General features: G+C 38.7%; 1 protein-coding gene across 1 annotated transcript in view; it reads right to left on the bottom strand.

The window, feature by feature from the left end:
- Slc9a7 (solute carrier family 9 member A7) overlaps positions 1-22,681 on the bottom strand; it is a 176,259-nt gene that overhangs the window by 38,208 nt on the left and 115,370 nt on the right. The window contains exons 9-13 of the mRNA XM_016009685.3: positions 22,510-22,598; positions 22,306-22,419; positions 20,023-20,134; positions 18,890-19,043; positions 7,837-7,896 (exon numbers count right to left, since the gene is read on the bottom strand). Of these exons, the coding sequence (XP_015865171.1) occupies positions 7,837-7,896; positions 18,890-19,043; positions 20,023-20,134; positions 22,306-22,419; positions 22,510-22,598 (529 nt within the window). The remainder of the gene's footprint in view (positions 1-7,836; positions 7,897-18,889; positions 19,044-20,022; positions 20,135-22,305; positions 22,420-22,509; positions 22,599-22,681) is intronic.

Below are 22,681 nucleotides of genomic sequence, written 5' to 3'. Positions count from 1 at the left end.
AAGTCTGCTTCTTAAAAGGCTTCTCTATCAGTACTGGTAAAGCAAACTGAATGTATATCAGCCCAGATGTAATGGGAGGCCTACAGGGAACACTGTAACATAATGAGGAAAATAAAATTAAATATAGTAAGAGCTACCCGAGGAAATTTAGCTATAGTCTTCAAATCTTTACTACAAAAAATAAAATACGTTTAACAAAATCATTTTGGTTTGTGGGCACAGAGTAGTCTATGTAGCCTTGGTTGGCCTGGAATTACCATATATACCATTCCCTGAACTTGTAGCAATCCTCCTGCCTCTGCGTCCAGAGTTCTAGCAAAACTTTTTTGTTTGTTTGTTTTGTTTGTTTGTTTTTGGAGACAGGGTTTCTCTGCATAGCTTTGCGTCTTTCCTGGAACTCACTTGGTAGCCCAGGCTGGCCTCGAACTCACAGAGATCCGCCTGGCTCTGCCTCCCGAGTGCTGGGATTAAAGGCGTGCGCCACCACCGCCCAGCCATAGCAAAACTTTAAATTGATTCTATTTTAAAAGACTACTTATAACGGCGAAGATAGATCTATTTTCACTTAAAGCACAGAAGTACCAATAAGACTCATCCATTTACATTAGGCCCATGTGGCTGGGCTAGAATTCCAAACAGAGCCTAAAATATTGCATTCAAAACATTTTATGGTGAACTCAGGAAATTAGAACCATCTTAACTTGACCACAAGCTCATGATGTTCACAATTTGTTATGGGGAAACCTGAGATTCTAAGTCAGTGCTGTACAATTTCTGCCGTCAATATTGTACTACTTTCTGCAGTTCTCTACCTGCAATATTCAGTTATAGCACCTGCTGGCCACATGTGGTCACTGAGCACCAACAGGTAATATGAGTGAGGAGCTACATTTTATGCCTTATTTTTAACTAATTGAAACTTTAAATAATCATATGTGGAGAATAAAGTGTAGATTCTAGAATAAACCCAAGTTCCAGCCAGATTTCCATATTGTCATCACTTTTTCTCTTCTTTTTGCTAACTCTCTGCTTTGTCAGTGCTAACACCCAGATTCCTGTTAGGGTCCTGTAGGGATACAACTCCAATTCCACACAATAAGTTAAACTCTCTTGAACTGAATACCTAGACAATGAAAAGATCGTTAACATCATCAGTATGTGAAATAAGTTCCAAAATCCTCTAAAGTTCTCTTTGGGGAATACTCATTATCTTAGAAAAACGAAAGATATGGGAGAATAAGAAAAGTCTTAATGCTCTGTCCTCAGTAATCACTAGTGAGTGATTTCATTGCTGGCTCTTCAGGAATCTGGTCACTCATATGGTGACAAAAGATCACTCTACTGGTAACTTTTAATTGCATAAAGTGGCACTTGGACACTAAAAAGACCTAGGGTCAGAATTCTACACTAGCTGATTGACCAAATGGGACATCACTAATAAATGGACAGCTTGACAACATGGGCCACCTGAAAGGATACAACAAGAAATATGTAACAATATTTTCACAGTATTTTCTGACAAAAATGATTATTTGCCTCTTGTCATAATGAAATATCAGAAAAATCCTAGTGATAGGACATTCTGTTAAATAACTATCCTGAATACTTAAAAATCAATGTTATAAGAGACCATGGAAACAAAGTGGATTGTGGAAAGAGAGTAAACAGATGTGCCAGTAAACATAAACTTTTGTTGGGTCCTATGTGTGTAAAATTCATGTTGCTTTCCTCAGATGGTGGTTACAGAGGAGATTGTTTTTAGGAGTGAACTGAGGACACCTGACTCTGAAGTAGGAAAAAACGTGACAAATGTTAGTTAAGTGGTGAGTGCAAGTTAGTACTTGGGTATTCACTGCTTCATTCTTTCCTTTTGGGGGAAAAATTTTAATGTCACAGTTAAGAATACTTAATGATACAATTTGATAAAGATACTTAAAAAACACACCAGCCTATTTTCCTGTCTCTAATTAATTAATACAGATGATTTATAAGCTCATTACATTTCAGGGTCTGAAAACCACAAATTGTAAAGATTCATAATATAAGATACTAGAATTTGTAAGTACAGGTAATGGGAAACTAAAGATTCTCATAATTATGCAAAATTTTCTTCTTGATAATTTCAGAAATATTTTGCTGAAATTCTTTCTCCTAAAAGTAATGAACATGGAAAATGTCTCAAGTTTACTCAGACACAGTCACTGAAGTGCTAAGCAATGCAGCCATGTTCAGATCTGGTTGTGTCACTCCCTGGAGACTTGAACTTCTGGAGACAGTCCTACTCAACACCTACTTTTCTTACTTGTATCAATCTTCCATGTGGAAGGTCCAGTCTTCACTGGAGCCACTTGCTATCAATCATATGTCTGAGATGCACAGCGACTATGGGGACTGCCTGGCTCTCCCAGTCTAACTCATGGGGTCTCATGGAGGTACCAACTACTGACTTAAGTAGGAGAATTAAAGAAGGGAAATAAATACCTACTTTCCAGCTTGCCGTGGCTTTATAAATGCCCCCTCAGAAGGCAGACAGGGGGCATGCAAATGAAGGTTATTTTTTCCCATTTGAGAATGTTTCCTTTGGAGTGATTTAATAATTACTTTTCTGGCATCTGGATGTGCCCTTGGACTAATCCCCAAGGATGATACAGAGTATGCTGGGATTCCTATTACTGGGTCCGCCCTTGGATCACAGCCCAGAATCAAACTGGTCTGTGTAAACACGAGTAAAGCAATGGGCCAGGACATTTGGAGTAATGCTAAACAGCAAGAAAAACCAGACATAGACTTTTGATTACAGATTCAGAGCCCCATAAGTCTTAGCTTTCTAAAATTCCTCGGTTTGGCAACTGTTTATAATGTATTTATCTCCTGATTGTTACATTTGGGACATTACAGAAACATGGAGTTTTATTATGTCACATTTCAGCATTCAGATAGACCTAGGCAGAGCACACTGTAACAGACACAACAGTCTTTTCTTCCAGAATGAACTGAATTATCCTTAGTTTCATTAAGAATGAGACAAATGTGGAAATTCTATACCAAATGAGAACACAAAGAAGTCAAGTGGATGTGCTTTTTCAGGAATGGATAAATACCCCAAAGTTATTAACTTTCATTCTAGAACAATAATTTGCCTACCATAGTGTATATTAGTCAGCATTCTCTAGGGTCACAGAACTTATGAAATGAATCTCTCTCTCCACGCGTGTATGCACACACACATATCATATATATGTATATGGATTTATTGTAACAACTTACAGGCTGCAGTCCAGCTAATCCAACACTGGCTAGCTATGAACGGAAAGTCCAAAAATCTAGTATTTGTTCTGTCCCACAGGCTGATGTCTCAGCTGATCTTCTGTATGTGCTGGAAGAAGTAGGCTCCAATGCCAGTGACTTTCTAGCAAGGCAAGAGCAAGCAGGCAAAGAGCAAAAGCTTCCTTCTTCTATGTCCTTCCAGCAGAAGGTGTGGCCCATATTAAAGGTATGCCTTCTTGCCTCAAGATTTGGATTCAAGGCATGTGTGTGTGTCTTCTTGCCTCAAGATCTGAATTAAAGGCCTGTGTTTTCCAGCCTTAAGATCAGGATCTAAGATGTATGTCTTCCTGCCTCAAGATTCAGATAAAAGGTGTGTATCTTCCTACCTCAAAGGTCCAGGATTAAACTACTTCAAACCAAGCAGAAAATCTCTCACAGGTGTTCCCCCCTCATTTTTGGATTATAGTTCATTCCAGATATAGTCAAGTTGACAACCAAGAATAGCCATCACAATCCATCCCTTGTCAACTTGACACACAATCATATCTCCTTATATTGTGACTAATTTCCAGAAGAAAACAATAAGCAGGTTATAATAACACCTAAACATAACTATCTCACATACAATCACAAATGCATTATATATTTAACCAGGTCATAATTATGCCTAACATGATGCAACTATTGCTCATACAATCACAGATATATTATAAATTTATAATAGGTGGCATTGTCCCTTGGGGAACATCTTTTTTAGTATCTTAAATATGATAGCCATTGATATTCTCTTAGTTGATGTTACAACATATGATGAAGTATTCAAGGAAAGAAAACAGAAATATCCATAAAATGCATTCTTAACAAAATATGGCAGAAACATTCATGTCAATTATAATCCTCATTTCTGTAACTGGTCTCATGGACTTAGCTGGTATTTAGAAAATACCTTCCTCTCCTACCTATTCTCTATTTCCTTCCACTCTCTGCAAGCACTTCAGTAGGTCTTGACTCTTTTTCTGGAGGAGCAACCTCTATCTTCATTCCTGACAGGTCTGTGCCCTTTGTCATCCTGTCTGGGTTAGACTGTTGTAGTTTCCCAATGACTTTAATCACAGGACATGGTAGCACCAAGGGATGCCTTAAAAGATCTTCTGCACTCCAGACATAACCTTTTTTACCTCCATTGTGAAGCAGCAATCCAATTTCTCCATGGTAATCTGGATCAATCACCCCTCCTAACCCTGTTATTTCTTTATTAGCTTGTTGACTTAAGGGGATCAGAAGCCCAAAGTGGCCAGGAGGAAGCTGGTTTCCAATTCTATAGAATATGTGTTGTGGCTCTTGGCAGGAGTGCTCACTCTCTGGAACCAAAACTCTAGGTTGCAGGAACAGGAAGCAAAAATTTTCCTAGTAGATCAGTAGGGGTGTTAGTGAGTGGAACTATTCCCTTTTCCATCCCTTGATTCCTGGACCTGCGGATCCTGGCTATGGGAGAAACCGTACTACATATTGGACACTGATTCAAAGCATTTACTGCCTTCCGGAAAACCCTGCCCTCGTCCTCCAGGCTGCTGCCCCCTAATTGGAGCTTCAACTATGTCTTCAAAAGTCCATCACATCTTTCTATCAGGCCAGCTGCTTCGGGATGGTAGAGAACATGGTAAGACCAATGGATTCCATGATCATGGGCCCACTGTCATACTTCTCTGGCTGTGAAGTGAGTTCCTTGGTCAGAAGCAATACTATGTAGAATATCATGATGGTGGATCAAGCGTTTTGTAAGTCCACTGATGATGGTTTTGGCAGAAGCACATGTACAAGAAAGGCAATCCCATAACCGGAATAAGTATCTACTCTAGTAAGGACAAAGCCTTGTCCTTTCCAAGGAGGAAGTGGTCCAATGTAGTAGTAGTCTTATGTCAACTTGATACACAAACTAGAGTTATCTGAAAGGAGGGAACCTCAATTAAGAAAGTACTTAATTCCCATACCATGGGAGACCTGACCCCAGAACTTGGGAGAAATGGCATCACCCCTCACCACAGGCATGGGACAGCTGGTCCCACTGGCATGGGCCTAAGAGAGCCGACTCTGCCCTTCGCCAGAGGGGCTGGTCCCTATGGCCCAGATCAACCAGCTTAGCTACCACCCACACCCACATCCTGAGTCTTGGGTTGGCCCACCCTAACAGATGCCCCATCTATGACCTGCTGGAGTGTGTGAAGGGATGATCCTGCAGGATCTCCATGATTCAGGGCAACAACAGGATATCCAACAGGAGTTTCAATGAGGGCCCAATGATGATGGTGTGCCAGAAAACAGAGGCCTTGAACCAGGCCAATGACTCACTGCAATGAACATTTTGTGGTGGGGCTGATTGGACAAAAGGGTATACTTCATGACACATTGTACTTCCCAATGCCACTAGGATGAATAAAGAGGTGTTGGAAAGATGGAGGAGTGAAGTGGGTTTTTTGTTTGTTTGTTTGTTTGTTTTGCTTTTAACTAATTTGAGGGGTCACATTGCAGGGATGAGGGCAGATATGGATGGTCTGGCAGATGAGTAGGATTGGGGTGCATGATGTGAAATTTCCAAATAATCAATAAAGAATTATGTTTAAAATAAAAAAATAAAGTACTTTTTATTTAACTGGAGTCCACAGTTGAAAGACTTTAAATTTAAATAGAGAGAAAGAGATTTAGGGTTTTACAGAGAATTTGGATTTTAAAAGAGACTAGATAGTTTTTAAAAGACAACTTTTAAAATATTTGAATTTGTAAGGCTATGGGACTTTTAAAGTTTGTTAAATGATTTATATTGTGATGATTTATATTAATGTGTGATCTTGATAATGAACAAGAAAGAAATGGTTATTGTTTAACAGTGATGTGTTTGTGTGTCAAGTTGACAAAGGGTCAGTTGTGCTGGCTAGATTATGTCAATTTGACACAAACTATAGTCATCTGAGAGGAGGGAACCTCAATTAAGAAAATACCTCCATAAGATCAAGCAGTAGGCAAGCCTGTAGGGCATTTTTAAATTAGTGATTGATGGGGGAGGGCCTGACCCATGGTGGGTGGTGCCATGTCTGGGCTGGTGGTCCTGGGTTCTATAAGAAAGCAGTCTGAGCAAGCCAGGGGAAGCAAGCCAGTAAGCAGCGCCCCTCCATGGCCTCTGCATCAGCTCCTGCCTCCAGGTCCCTTCCCTGTTTGAGTTCGTGTCCTGATTTCCTTTGGTGATGAACATCAATATTGGAAGTGTAAGCCAAACCCTTTCTTCCCCTACTTGCTTTTTGGTCATACTGTTTCATTGCAACAATAGAAACCCTAAGATATGTGGTTAATGGATAAAATGCCATGAAAAATCTCAGAAAAAATTAGAAGCATTCTATTTTAACCAGTACTTTTTGGGGATAGTGCCTGGAATAATATCCAGGGCCTCAAGCACATTAAGCATGTATTTTACCACTAAGGCATACCTCTAGACATAAATAATTGAAAAATATATGAATAATCAAGGTTCTGGATAATTTAAGGAATATGAGACATGAATCTTCATAGAAATCTTGAGCATCAGATTATAATCTGAATTCTCTCGTGTTCCAAGTGTGATAACTTAATACTGGCCTAAAAGACCTTCTTCCTTGAAGGCAAGACACTTCAGTAGAAAGGGTTCCTCTGCAACTCCACAAGAAAACATTTTTGTGTGTGTGCATGTGTGTGTGTGTACACACACACACACACATGCACACACACATTTCAACAGTAATAATGCATGCCATTACAGCACATAGCTGGGCACCCTGTCTTCAGGGAGCAGAATATTTTCACAAGTTCTGAGTTCAAACTGATTTTGCATTTAATGTATCTACAGACCAGACCAGGAAAAAAACATGTCAATTGGAGATCTGGAAAGGCAAGAACGAACACTGGAAGTTTTTGCTTTGCTTCGACATCACCATGCTTAAACACAATTTTATTATACACAGTTGGATGTAGGCCAAGAAACAAACTGTGTCAGTGGATACTTGGATGAAGTTTTGTTTATAAAAACCAATGTTGTTCATGTCATCTGGACCATCATGAGAAAGTATAGATATACAAATACAAACTTAAAAATACACAACACTGGCATTTAATTAAGATCAAATGAGCTATGTTCTAGTCAAGGCTGAAATTCAAAATTCTAGTTATCTGTATTAATTACAAGCCTTACTTAACTAGATCAGAAGCAGGGCTTTCAGGGGAAAGTATAGATGCCTCTGAAAATAAGCTGTCCTTAACACTAAATTCAACTGTACCAAATGAAGACATTAATTCAGGCTTTGGGGTTGAAAACACATGGTTCAAAATGTGGGCAGGAAGCACAGAATCCCAATAACACTGACACACCAATCAATATGGAGGGAGAACAGAAAGAATGATTAGAACTGATTTCCCTGTTGCCCATGGAGTGAGGATTGGCACACTCAGGAAGGAAAAAGCAAACAGCAAAGAGAAACCATTCGAGTTAGACAGAAGAGAAAAGCAAAGCCCAGTGAGTTATTTTCTTAGTAGTGTCTGTGTCACCTGAAGTACCGCCAGCGGTGCTCATTCTGGTCCTCTTCGGAGAGCTCCTCCACACCAACTCTGGGCAGCAGAAGAAGGAAATGTGAATATGATGGGACAACACAAGTACCAGGAGCTCTGGCATCTGACCTGGACCATGTCCATGAAGAAAGGCTATCTCACCTTCAAGAGAAATTCATAGTCCCTGTTTTGGTCAGTGCTAGGATGGAACATAAAGTCTTGAAAACACTATGTAAGTGCCAACCATGGAGCTGCATAACAATTTTTGCTTGTCCCCATTCTCTAAAACCCAAGAGGCATCGAGGTTGCTAAATTTAAAGCAGCAATGTTAAGAGCTAGATCAAATGAAGAACAATTGAGAATGATGTTAAACCTCTCAAAATATAACACAATAATATCAGATGAATAAATGTATAGTATATAAAATTAATCTACAAAAATTTCAGGAGTTCATCTGTTTCATAAAGCAAGATAGGTCCATAAAATAGAAAACAGAAAATTGTTCCTAAACAATGAACATATATTTTGGAGTATTTGTATATTTTATACATAGTTAACTGGAAGAACAAAACCCACTATATTACCAAAAAAAAAAAACAATACTTAGAAGACAAAGACAGCCACTGTTTTCTACAAAAGCAAACCACATTGTTCACTGCTTCATTCTGAAGGCCAGGAACCCTACTCTGACTCTTCTTTTTCCTCTGAAGTCTCTGGCTTGAAGTGACCTTTCACTTTCCTTAATGATTTCTGGATTATTCAGACAATATTAAACCTCACAATCATGCTACAATATGGTTTTACAAACTCAGCATTATTGACTTTTGAATCCACAATAACTATTTGTTGTGGGGAGCCATTCTCCTGTGCACTGTGGGATCCTGCTTTCTACTTTCAGGATGCCAACAGCAACAACCCCATCTGCCCCAGGATATGGTAACCAAAAAGATCTCCAGATGTTCACAGATGTCTTCCAGGCAGCAAAATCACCCTTAGATGCGAACACTGCACTAAATCATGTACTCTCGACGGAGTAATGTCATTCCTATGGATGTGAAAACTCGTTCCTGTGGAACATATACAAAAATAACCCCCTAAAACACATATTGGTAAGTTTGAAATTATCCAAAAGCATAAAATATAAAGATATATAGCATACTTCTGATTAAATTTTCACTGGAGCTAATTGGAAAAAATTGAGAAATATTGTGATAGGCAATGCTCAAAATTCTCATTTCATTGTATCCCTTGAAAAATGCAAGAGATCATAACTCCTTGTAAGGTGATACTTTCAATTAGTTGCATGGTCAGAATAAGAATATGCCTTAAGCCATACTCTCTAAATTACTATAGCATATTGAAAAGCTGTAACAAATACCAGGAAAACAAGCCAGGATTTCTTTAATGTAAGATTTATTGTTGCTTGGGTGACTGTAATAATAATATAAACAGCTAAAATTTAATAAGTGAGTACCATGTGTCAAACAGCATATTTAATGAGAGAATTTTGGGGGGTTTTCTGGAAGTAGTGGTGACACCAGGGATAGAAATGAGGGCCTTGTACACACTAGGCTAACATTCTGTCATTGAGTTGTACCCTATAGCTCCTAGTACAAGAATTTATCATCATATTTACTGTAATTACATTTTATCAACAAGTATGATTGTCATTATTTAATTGATGAGAAAACTGAGAGTTAGAGGTAAAATAACTTGCCTATAGTCACAAAGGTAGAAATGGGCCAAGCAGTGGTAATGCACACCTTTAGTCCCAGCACTTGGGAGGCAGAGGCAGGCAGATCTCTGTGAGTTTGAGGCCAGCCAGGGCTACAGAATGAGTTCCAGGACAGCCAGGATTGTTACACAGAGAGACCCTGTCTCAATAAACCAAAAATGGTCAAAATGGTAGAGGCACAATTCCTAGACCTGTAGACTCAGGAACCCGTTATTCCTGCTAAAATACTACTTCTAAGTATAAGGTTGCATCTTTTTAAATACCAACTTACAAACACTGTTACATAAGGAGCCCAGGGTTTCTTCTCATCTTTATTCTTTATGCTATCTTGAAGAGAATATTATCATAAATCTCAGTCTAATAGGATTAATACCAGAGTGTTCTTACTTGCCTTTGAATAATTGCATTACTTCCCTGTGGGGTACAAAGGTTATCTGTTCATGTGGCTAGCTGGATATATGTCTTTCTATTATGTCCCTACCCAGTCCTCACTACCACTTCATGTGTGTACTCCAAGAGAACAGTCATCATGCCAACATAACGTTTTTGGGATACATATGTTCATCTGTTGATATAATTTCATAACCCCTCTAAGTTGCCAAAATTATGTCCTTTGTGAATAACAGCACTTATTCAAGAGACAGAGAAAAATATACAGCTTGTATATTAACTAAAATATTGGAGCATTTCCCATTTTAAAAATAAAAATTTAGACTTATGGACCGAAGTGACCTGGCTTTGGAATTGTAGTTGTATTCATTTTTTTTCTTCATAAACAGACTTGAAGTTAGTCCTGGTCAAGAAATCACAGCTAGTCAGGCATGGTGGCATACATCTTTACCTTTACTCCCACCCAGCATTCTAGAGGCAGGGGTGGGTGGATCTCTGTGAGTTTGAGGATGAGTCTGGTCTGTATAGCGATTTGCAGGTTAGCCAGGGCTATGTGAAGAGACACTGTCAATGGGAGGGAGGGAGGGAGGGAGGGAGGGAGGGAGGGAGGAAGGGAGGGAGGGAGTGAGTCATAGCTAACCTCTAGTTATTTACAGTAGAACTCCAAGAGCTGCCTTGGTCCTACTTCTGAGCAGCTACCTAACCACTCATCAGCAGTTGAAGAAATAAGGAACAAGTAAGAAAGTAAGCTCTGATTCTACTGAGTTCGCAGGGTTCAAAACACCACAATGAGTATCAGGGGATTTCTAAGTTGGTTTAAAATAAGAAATTGGTTACAGAAATTATGTGAGGCCACAAAGTAACACCATAAGCCACAATCCAAGAGAAACTGATCACTCTCATTACCTTATTTTAGAAGGAACTTATTTTGATACAATTTCTGTAAATGTCAGTGTCTATACTTAAACACATCTGGAAAAATACAATGAGCTGGCACCATATGTATTTTTCAACAATAGTACATGTTGCTTCACTCGGGTGTCTAGGTAGAGCTGGGCACAAACAATAAAGATGGAAATAAAATATAGGAGCAGAAATCAGTAAAATGAAAATCAGATAAACAGTGTAGTAAAATTAATGAAATAAACAAGGAATTTTTTAAAAAGCAACAAAAAATGATTACATAAAAAAAAAATCTAACGGCTGGGCTTGGTAGCACACACATAAATCCAGCACTGGAGAGACAAAGGCAAAGGTTGTGAGTTCTATGCCAGCCTGGTTTACATAGTGAGTTCCAGGACAGCTAGGGCTGTATAATGAGACTCTATGTCAAACAAAAAAATAACAAAACCTCTCCTAACAAACCCCTAACAAGTCTGACAAAAAAGAAGATTAGGAATAAAATGTAAAAAAATAATAAAACAGTGGATATCACTGCAGACCCAGAAACATCTAAAGAACAATCAGGGAATAATATATGTCTTAGTTAGATTTACCATTGCTGTGAAAAAACACCATGACCAAAGCAACTTGAGGTGGAAAGTGTTTATTTCTATCACAGTTCCATTTAACAGTTTGTCATCAAAAGCTTTAGGGCTGAGCAAAGTATCCCAGCATAGGCCAGGCTGAGTCTACCAGGCTGGGCTGACTCCCCAGGGGAGACCTTGCCTTGGAGGAGGTAGGAATGGGGAGTGGGCTGGGGGGTGGAAAGAGGGAGGACGGGGGAATCCGTGGCTGATATGTGAAATTAAGTTAATTATAAAATAAAAAATATTTTAAAAAAAGCTTTAGGGCAGGAACTCACACAGGGCAGGATCCTGAAGACAGAGTGCTGCTTACTGGCTTACTTCCCATGACTTGCTCATCCTGCTTTCTTATAGAACCCAGGACCACCAGCCCAAGGATGACACCACCCACAATGGGCTGGGCCCTCCTCCAATGATCATTAATTAAGAAAATGTCTTACAGCTGGATTTTATGGAGGTATTTTCTCAATTGAGGTTCCCTCCTCTCTGATGATGATTCTAGCTTGTGTCAAGTTGACATAAAACTAGCCAAAACACTATGAATAACAATAACTTGACAATCTAGATCAAACTCATAAATTTCACAAACTATCAAAGTTCACTCAATATAAAATATATAATCTGAATAGCCTCATCAATTATATAGTTTAAAGATTTCTGAAAAAGTAGTCTTCAGAACTAGATGGTTCCACTGGAGAATTCTACTAAAAAGTAAAAGAAAATAACACCAAGTATAAAGAAGAGTAGAGAACACATTCCAATCATGTTGTGAAGCCTTATTACCCTGATACCTAAAGCAGACAAATGTGTGCAAAAAAAAGAGAACTACAGACTATACCCCTGTGAACACAGAAAAATTCTTAAGCAAGTATTTGTTCATAGAGTTAAGCAGTACTAATGCATATATTAAAATATATAATATACCATAACCAAGTAGGGTTTACTTCAGAAAAGCTAGACTGGTTCAGTATTTGGAATTGATCAATGTAATCCTCCAGAATAAAGAGCTAAATAAGAAAAAGCATATGATCACACCAACTGATGCAGAAAATGCATTTGTTAAAATCCATACCCAGCCAAGACAAAAATTCTGAGAAAATAAATATGAGGATCAACAAGATGGCTCAGTGGGTAAAGGCATTTCTTGCCAAGCCTGATGACCTGAGTTCTATCCCCAGAACACACATGGTAGAAGAAAAGAACTGACTCCCCCAAAACTGTCACCTGGTCTACACATGTGTGCAATGGTATGTGTGTCCTGCCACAAAATAAATAAAACATAATTTAAAAAAGAAATTAAACTAAACATGAGATAGAAATTTACTCAATATGATGAGTATCTACAAAATCCTTATAAGCTATTATGACCCAATGATGAAAGGAAATATGTCCCTTTTAATTTTAGGAGCTGGGTGAAGATGTCCATTAACACTACTTTTATTAAACATAGGACTGAAAGTCAGCCAGAGCAATAACACATGAGAAGAAAGCCAACAGTACACTGATTGGTTGAAAAGTACAAAATCAAACTATTTCACTTTGAATAATTATGCAGATAATCCAGAAAATTTTATCTATGTAGAAAACCCCAAAGACTATAAAAACAAAGCAAAACACCTCCTAGAACTAAAAAAGGAATTCAGCACAGTGACAGGATATAAATCTAATGAAACTTGCATAGGATTTATATGCAAAAAATAACAAAACACTAATATGAAGAAACCAAAGAAGGTCAAAATAAATGGGGAAACATACTACATTCATGAATTTGAAGACACAGCATGATGAAGATGTTAACCTACCCAGTTGGTAGCATATAAAATACAATTCCTATGAAAAGCACAGAAAGGTTTTGTTTACTTCTATTTTATTCAAATTTTTGAGACAGGGTCTCTTTATATCTCCTAAGCTAGCCTTGAACTCCTGCCTTAGCCTCCTGATTATTGAAATTACAAGCATGCCTGGCTACAGAAAGACTTTTACTTTAGACATAGACAAGCTTATTCTAAAATTTATATGGAATGAAACTAGAATAGCTACAATTTTGGAAAAAAAGAAGTAGTTGCAATCTGTCTACCTGATGCCCAGGCATACTGTTTAACTATAGTCATCATTTTTAGAAAGTCAGACACATAAATTAATGAGCTAGAATAGAAACTGATCGCCAGATACAAAGACAACATATTTCTGACAAATGAGGATAAGTAATTCAATGGAACAGCAGTCTTTTTATTATACCATACTGGAACAACTGGATAGCCATAGACAAATAAGACAAAGCCTTACATCTCATACAAACATTAACAAAGGATAGCTCATAGACATAAATGTAAGTTATAAAACTAAGTGTTTAACAACAAAGAAAAAAGTTTCAAGAGGGTTTGGTGAATTTTTAGACATGGCACCAAATATATGATCCAAAAAAGACAGATTACAACTCTTCAAATTATGACTTCTGATCTACGAAAGACCCTACCAAAAATACTTCAAGCCCAAGCTACAAGAAAGTGAGAAAATACTTACAAACCATGTTATCTTTCAAAACATTAGTATCTAGAATAAAAACATTTCAAAAATCAATGACAACAAATAACTCCAATTATAAACCAAAACAAAAGACTCGAATAGACAGTCATGAAAGAAAAGGATATAAGTAATAGATAAGCACATGAAGAGATATTCAGCATCATTAGCCACAAAAAGAGATGCAAATTAAGATCAGGATGAGACAGTACCACACACCTATTAGAACGGCTAGAGAATGCAAAGCAGCACTACTGAGGATACCAGGAAAGCAGAACCTCACATGCCACTAACACAGCCACTCTGGAAAACTGTTAAGCAGTTCCTTCGAAAATTAAATACTCATTTACTATCTCATCTGGCAAGCATAGTCCTGGATATGTATCTTAGATATATGGAAGCCTACACTGATATAAAAACTTACCCAGAAATGTTGACAGTAGCTTTATTTATAATAGTCATAAACTGGAAACTAGCCAAATGTTCTTCAAGGTGTGAATGGTTAAACAAACCCTGATACATTCATGTCATGGAGTATTATCCAGAAATAAAAAGGAACAGAGAGACTACTGACATGTACAATGGTCTATGTGGATCTCCAAGGCACTGTGTTGAATGGAAGAAAAAGCCAATCTTAAAAGATCATATGCTATATGATCTGAGCTCCTTAATTATAAAAATGACAAAATTATAGAGATGCAGAACAAATTCGAGGCTGCTGGAGAAGGAACTGGTGAGTGTAGAAGGTAAGTGTGATAAAGGATGGAGCTAAAGACATCTTTCTGTTGGAACAATTCTTTACCTTGAACACAGTGGTGCTTGCCAAAAACCTATATGTAATAAAATGGTATAGAACCACACACACATGAACCCACTTCAGCTCTTGGTGTGATACGGTACAATTATGCAAGATGGAAGCACAGGGAAATATGCACAATGTATGTCCTGAACTATCAGTTCTATAACTATTTCAGAATAAAAATTTTGCTGCATAGCTTTTATGCTCTGAAATATTCTGGCTCACATATCAAAGAAACTTGAGAGAGGTTTCCCTAAATTTGACAATTCAAAAAACTCACATGACATTACCAATGAAGAACAGTGAAACTGAGTCTTTTCTAAAATACTAATAATAGCAAATTTTGATCACCCATGCTCCAGAGACTCATTTTTATTTCTCTATGTTATCTATGGACAACATGACCAAATTACATGGTGAAGGGACCAAAAAGTAGACAGATCACAAAGCAGAAAAGAAGTATTACAGGAACTGTTGGTTTTCTGCTCAACAGAATTGCTCACTTCTTACCAGCTCCAGCCTAGCTGAGCCATCACATACTTCTCAGAAAGCTGCCCACATATTCTGCTCTGGGTAAGACTATTTTAATGGCCCACTTTTTGAAAAGATCATGAGGAAGTGCAAAAATGTCAACTCTCTACTCTCAGTGGAAAATAATTTCATTCTATTTGTACCAAATATGTTTTGGGGTTATAAAAAGAAAGGTACTTATGAAATGAAAATGCACATGATTTAATCTGGCCCTGAACAGTAGGGACCTGGGTGACCAGATGATTCCTGAGAGGCCTGGAACTTTTATACAATTTAGGGAGCTGCTTTAAATTACTCATAAAAAATCAAGCATAAATAAGAATATTTTCTGAATATATAAAAGTGAGTTTATGAATAGAATGAGAAATTAATTATGATAGACTTCAATGTTTTCAGAAATTCCTGACAAGTTATATAATGTTATTCAACATTTTCAAAAGTACATGATAAATACAAATATCACAGAGTCTGAGAACATTACAAAAGTTTGTTTATTAGTTGCCTGATAGCCAACAGTTCTTGCCTGAGGGGTCCTTTTCTGATTATTCACTGTGTCCAGGGGGTGATGCCCTCTTTGCTTTGTGTACTCAGTTGGCCCTCCACATGTACAAGCTCTGTGTGTGGAATTCCATCAATCTCAGATTAAAAATATCCCCCAAACTGCTTCTGTATTGAGCATATAGACCTTTTTTCTTGTCATGATTCCCCAAACAATATGGCACTACAGTTGTTGACATAGTATTTACATTGTAGGAAATAGCAAAGACTTTTAGAAATCATTTAAAGTATTTAAGATGATGGGCATGGATTCTGGACAAACACTACCCCATTTTTATAAGGGCCTTGAGCATCTGCAGAGTTTATTATCCACAGGGAGTCTTGGAACAACATTTTCAAACAACCAATTATATAGTTGTGCATATACTGTGATGTTGTAAATGTTCTGTAGGTAAGGAAAGGAAAGAGGTTAGACAATGAGGATGTCTCTCACTGGTACAGCACTTGCCTAGCATGCTTGAAGCCTTGAGTTCTATCACTAGCATCACAATTTAAAAGCCAGATATTTTGCCTTTGTTCTTAGTTACATGATGGTGGGTTATAGTTTTTAATGCATCTTTGAAGTCTATGTTCTTATGCAACTTACTTATTCCTGAGAATATGCAACTTATGCATCTTACTTATTCCTGAGAATAGCAAAAAATAATGAGAAGCCTGGAACTTTTATGCATTTAGGGAGCTGCTTTAAATTACTCATAAAATTAGGCATAATTGTGAATATTTTCTGAATACATAAAGTGAATTTTTATGAATTGAATGAGAAATAAATCATAATAAGACTTCAAAATTTCCAAAAATTCATGGTAAGCTATATAGTACTGTTCAATGTTTCAAAAGCCCATGATAAATACAAATATCAAGGAGTCTGAAGAAGTTACAAAATTTTGTTTATTAGCAGTCTAACAATTCTCTGTATAAGATGAACACCCCTATTCCAAAAATCTGAGTCTGTCAGAAAGTAACTTCACAGGTCACTGAATGCAAAGACTCTCAATCATACACAGGATCAACCACCTGTCTTATCCTCATGCTACTACAAAGAACAAAGGCAGTCTCATCTGATGTCTCAATTTGAATGCCACATGACTATAATTTCTTTCTTCAAGTTTATATTCCCAAGGATGGACTGTGTTTTTTAATCCAACCTTTAGTATTAATGCTAGGAAGTTGAAATTCTAAACACTACAAATTTTATGAGGAAATCAGTCTTTAGCACAACCCTTCTTACAGACAGATGGCACAGTGGACAAGCCTTGGCAAGATTTCCTGAATTCCAGTCGCACCTCATCCTCTTAAAACTCTGTGACCTAGAGCAAAACCGTTGCTCTGTGTCTCATTTCTCCAACTTTAAAATAGAGATTGTTGTATAATCTCAACTATGGGAATGTTGTGAGAACCATATCTTAATATATATGCATGGAAATGCAAATGGCACCTGCAATGCAAGCATGAGTGAGGACCCTGATTGTCACCAAGAAGCCCCTGCCTTGATCTGCAGTCTGAGACATACTAGCTCAGAAATGGCATAACTAGCAGTGGCCAAACCCAGGAATCCCTGCCTACCATCAGTATAAAAGCCTCAGGTAGAAGAGGCTAGTCTCTCAAATCCTGTTTCTCTCCTCTGAAGTCTGTAAGAGCTCCAACTGTCTTCGGCATTCTACAGTCTAGAAGGAAAATAAAGACCAATAGAGAAAGATATACTGCCCCCTTGTGGCTCTTTGGAGAGTGACTCTTCAGGCATTTACATTACCCAAGTGGCTCCTTGATGGGTCGCAGTCACCCTGTGCAGACATGAAACCACAACAGGTGGCCAGAGAACCTCCAGTGATACAGAATACAGAGGCAGAGTTTAACACTTGCATGTGGAAGGCCCTGGAAGTACTCTGGCATAAGGGTTCATTTTATCTGAGGAAAACTGGAGCTCAAAAACATAAGGGGTCAGAGATCAGTCATTACTCCTGCTCCAGTCAATGCCTTTTTGACTATATGGTGTTGTAAATCACAGTATAAAATCCAAATGTTCTTTACAAAATAAAATTCCTGAGTCTGTGTGGTAGTTTGAATGTAATTGGCCCCCATAAGCTCATAGGGAATGTCACTATTAGGAAGTGTGGCTTTACTGGAGTAGGTATGGCCTTGATGGAGAAAGTGTGTCACTATGGGAGTGGGTTTTGAGGTCTTATATATGCTCAAGCCATGCCCAGTGTGCCAGACCACTTCCTGGTGCCCGAGTGATCAAGATGTAGCCCTCTCTACTCTCAGCTCCTTCTCCAGCACTATGTCTACCTGCATGGTACCATGCATGGTGGCATGTTGATAATGGATTAAACATCTGAAACTGTAAGCAAGCTAATTAAATGTTTTCCTTAATTAGAATTTCTGTGGTCATGATGTCTCTTCACAGCAATAGAAACTCTAACTAAGACAGTCTGGGTGTGAGGACACATGCCTATAATTCCAATGCTTGAGTAGTAGAAGCAGAAGGATCAAGGAAAAATAAAAAAAAATCAACCTCAGGTCAACAATCCTCTATCCTGGAAAAGCTACAGACCACACACAAAAGATGTCACGGAGCTATAACAGATGAGGGTTACATAGAAAATAACATCTCTTTTTTACACAGAAGCAAGAAGAGACATGGCATACAAATTCCTAAGAAAGCAAAACTCTATTTGCCTCTTTTGATTTCTGGCTAAGGAGCTTTTTCTGCCCTAGTAAGAGCCAGCTCATCCTAGTTCCTGTGTATGTTGATAATTTTATTTTAAATTGTTTTTTTTAGAATTCATTGATACTTTTATATCCTAAAAAACTCAACAGTCCAAATTTTAATTTAAAAAAAAATCTAAAATGCACCCCCCTACACATACACACTGCTTAAACCAAAAGAATGAAAACCTTTCACAAGCACAGCCTGCACAGCACATTGAGCATTCTCAAGAACTGTGACAACTGACCCATTTAGACACAAAATTGGCTTGGTTCCAAACTGACCTTATATTGAGCCATGACAACATGGGCGTGGTGCCTCCCCCGATGACCCATACAGTGAAGAAGACAATGAGCAGTGTGGTTGTGAACATCATCTGGCGAGCATAGGATGCTGTGTCACGTATGGCAAGTGCAAATGCCATCGCTCCCCTCAGGCCTGTGGGGACCAAACAGGGAGATCTCTGTTGATGAGGGAACCTAATAACAATTCCTCAAATTGCACTGCCACTGTGGGGATAATAAAACTCTAGCCTCATGCTTCAGAGCCTGGCTCCTTAACCCAGGTAGAAGCTTCTTAAAAGTATGGATGATCTTCTTCTAGTTGGGAGTCTCTAACTCAGGCCCCATTTCGAGCCCCGCCCAGATGTTCTGCTGGGGGCTCGGCCAGCTACTCCCATTCCAGACCCTGGCCAAAGAAAGCCTGCCAAGCAGCTGCTCCTCCCCCAGAGGGTATTTAAGGCCCCCTCCCTGGGAGCAGCCTCATGATTTCCCCTCTTCCCCTGAATGCTTTGCTCAGATTAAACCTGGACTTTAATTTGGCTTGATTGGCTTATTGCATCAGCGGAGTTATCCACTACCAGGGGATATTTTACTTATCACTTCTTTCCTTTGGAACTGGCCTTCACAGAATTCCCAGCATGAGAAGAAAAACACAGCACCACTTTGTACAGCACATTCTAGAGTACTAACCACTCTTACTATTTAAATAATTCTCCTGCTAGTGAGCTAAAAGAAAAAGAAACTTGCATAATAACAAGCTCTCTAAGTCTTCTATCTAAATACCACACAGTCAATAGACATGTTGGCTGAGTATGAATATGTTCAAATGCACATTTGTGAAAAACAGGGCAGTATTTTTCTTAGCAAAGGAGGGAATACTTCATGGAAAAGTAAAAAGATAGGTTGACCTATAACAGGATTTTTGAGACAGGGTCTTATTTAGCCCAGGCTGGCCTCAAACTCAATATGCATCCAAGCGTGGCCTTGAACTCCTGATCCTTTTGCCTCCCCCTTCCTAGTTTGTGATTACAGATGTGTGCTGTAAGCCCAGTTGATTATATTTTAGTCATATTTCATTATTTACTAAATAAAATTTATTCTTTATATATATTTCTTTTATATATATTATATATTACCTGAAAACATCATCATGTGTTGAAAATTCCAGCCAATCTTATGCCTTCTGCCCAAGTTGAGGAAGAAGGAGAGTGGGTAGATATGTGCAGCTCTACCCAAGAAGATGGCAACCTGACCACCAGGTGAGGTTAAGGACCCAATAAGTTTCCAGAATGGCACTTCAAAACACTCTGGTTAACCACAGAATTTTAGGAATGCTGTGATACAGGCAGCTGCCCAAAGAAGTCTGAATGCCTGGATTCCCCGTGGAACAATCTCCCAGCAACAAAATGGGAGTCATTTGGTCAACTTTCTACTTCTTAGTTCAATAATTTGCAGCTTATAAACACATTGCTGTAGCTTTTGAACTGGTATTGACAGATTCCTTGATTTCTCTAAAACTGATCCAGAAGTAATCTAAAGTACCATAGCAAGAGTGGGGACTAAACAACACATGCACTATGTTGGGCTCCACTAGAAGGAAAACGATAAGAAAGAAAAATAATTCTGGAGTCAAACTGTAAAAACTTTGCTGGGAAAAAGCCATCAAGCTTCATTTGCAAGAAAACATTAAAGACTTCAATGCCCAGGGAGCACCCAAAAATAGAAGTGAAGAAACCTCCAGTAGTCTTACCACAAAGAGACATTCACTCACACAAATGAACTCAGAGTAAGTCTCCGCCTATGTAGCTTAAATGTCCTTTGGGGATGTAAGAAGTAGAAAAGGATGAATGTGAAAAGGGAACTCTACTGTGAAAAGCAAAGAATTCAGGGAAATCAGTCATCTTTCCCTTGCCAAGTTTAAACAGCACCCAACAGAGAGAGCTGCACAATTCCCTGGTCAGAAAAGGAAACTCGGGCAGGAGCCAGCAAACAGAGAGCTTCCGCCAAGCAATGCACCAGCTGCAGGAGACACAGCTGTTTCAGACAGAAACCAGGGCCAAACTATCTTCTACTTCCTCCAGGGTAAAGTGTAAACTGTTTTCCTGCTCTTTTTGTCTTTCTTCCTTTCCTTGTTTGATTTTGTTTTTTAAAAAAGGAAATGGGTAGTCCTTGTAATGCGTATTCTATCTCAGAGGTAAAGGAAAAATCCTTAAGTGGTCAGCAACCTTTTAGGATTCCCAGAGGATGTGGCTCACCCAGCCAACAGGCCATGTTCTATAAACAAGGCCTTCCTCCCACTATCTCTTCCAGTATGCTGTGCAGGAAATACAAATCAGAGCAATATGCTAAGTCTGAGTGAAGAAAACCTAATCCAACAGATTCTAAGCTGTTCCTCTAGTGAATGTGTGAAGCCACTAGTAGGAACTAGGTAGGATTCCAGTACTGTTACTATCTAGCAGCTAAGAAGGGGTAGCCCCCTACATTCTTGCACATGAAACAAAAATCCCAGAAGAGAAAAATACTGTTTTTAGATAACATTTTAAGAGTTAAGGATTCCCATGAGGTCTCAAAAAGGCAAAACAAAACAAAACAAACAAACAAACAACAAAAAAGAAAAGCAAATGTCTGGCAATAGGGATAGGATCTTGAAATCGAGGGCCATAAAAGTTTACTTTAATAAAAAACAATAGTATCTAAGACCAAGTGAGCCAAACCCTCAGCCAGTGAGCCACTGCTAGGCACTCACATCCATCCTTTCTAAGCCAAGTACCCAAAGTTTCGCCTTTCCAAATACTGTATTCCCAATAGCTGATGTCAAAGAACTAAGTATTTTGTCTTTCCTTTTCCTTTCTTCTTCCTTCCCGCTAATCTTATCTGTTCCTTTTCTCTCCTCTCCCCTTTCCTTCTTGTTTTAGGAAATCAAAGAAGTCTCTGCCACCATAATCCCCAGCAGCAGGGCAGCCTGAGTGAAAGCATGGTCACTATCCACACACACACAAGGGCAGCATGGGGTGTGGCTGGCCAAGCTGGACTATGCAGCTGAGAGAAAGAGAGAGAGGATTGGAACCTTCTAGTCATTAAAATCAGGGAACTTCCTGTGTAACAGTTGACATGGCAGTGGCATGTCAAAAATAATTCTGGGGACTGACATGGTTACTGACTTTTAGATCTACCCAGGACAGAGCTCTACAAAACAAATAATAGCCCATCAAGCACTAGCTTAAAACAGAAAATACTAGAAAAATGTCAGTCCTGGAAATCAAGCTTTAAGAAGCTTCCCCACAAATATCCTGAACTAGAGCTGACCCAGTTACCCATTCAAAACAGAGACAATAATCAAATGATTATTCTTAGTGGTTATACAGCTTTCTCAGCAGAGGTCACCTCTCAGTCTACATTGTGGAATAAGAAAAGGATACAAAAGCACCAATGATGAAAATTGGGCTGAAAACATGCTTCTGGAAGGTGAACAGTGCCAGGCCCATATAGGAGAAGATGAAGTTCTCTGCCAAAAAGTGTAACACCTCAAAAAGCTGCATGAAGAAAGGAAGAGGAAGCTGTGAGCTCTGCACACCTCTTGCTGTGATACCTGGCAGCCCAGCAGGCTCAAGGGCCTCTCTTACCTGCTTGCTTCGACTTCTCGATTCTACTGACAGATTGTTGTATGTGTAATGAGCTTGTGTAATCCCACAGAAAAGGACAGCTACAACACCTGTCAAAAGAGTTTCTAAAAATAAGTGGGAAAGAAGAGGCAAGAAAAAAAAAATTCGACTGACACAAAAATGTATGGCAGGT

The sequence above is a fragment of the Peromyscus maniculatus genome, chromosome X (genome assembly GCF_049852395.1).
Source record: "Peromyscus maniculatus bairdii isolate BWxNUB_F1_BW_parent chromosome X, HU_Pman_BW_mat_3.1, whole genome shotgun sequence".
NCBI lineage: Eukaryota > Metazoa > Chordata > Mammalia > Rodentia > Cricetidae > Peromyscus > Peromyscus maniculatus.
The sequence above is the reverse complement of the archived record's forward strand: the minus strand, read 5'-3'. Positions and strand labels throughout refer to the sequence as shown.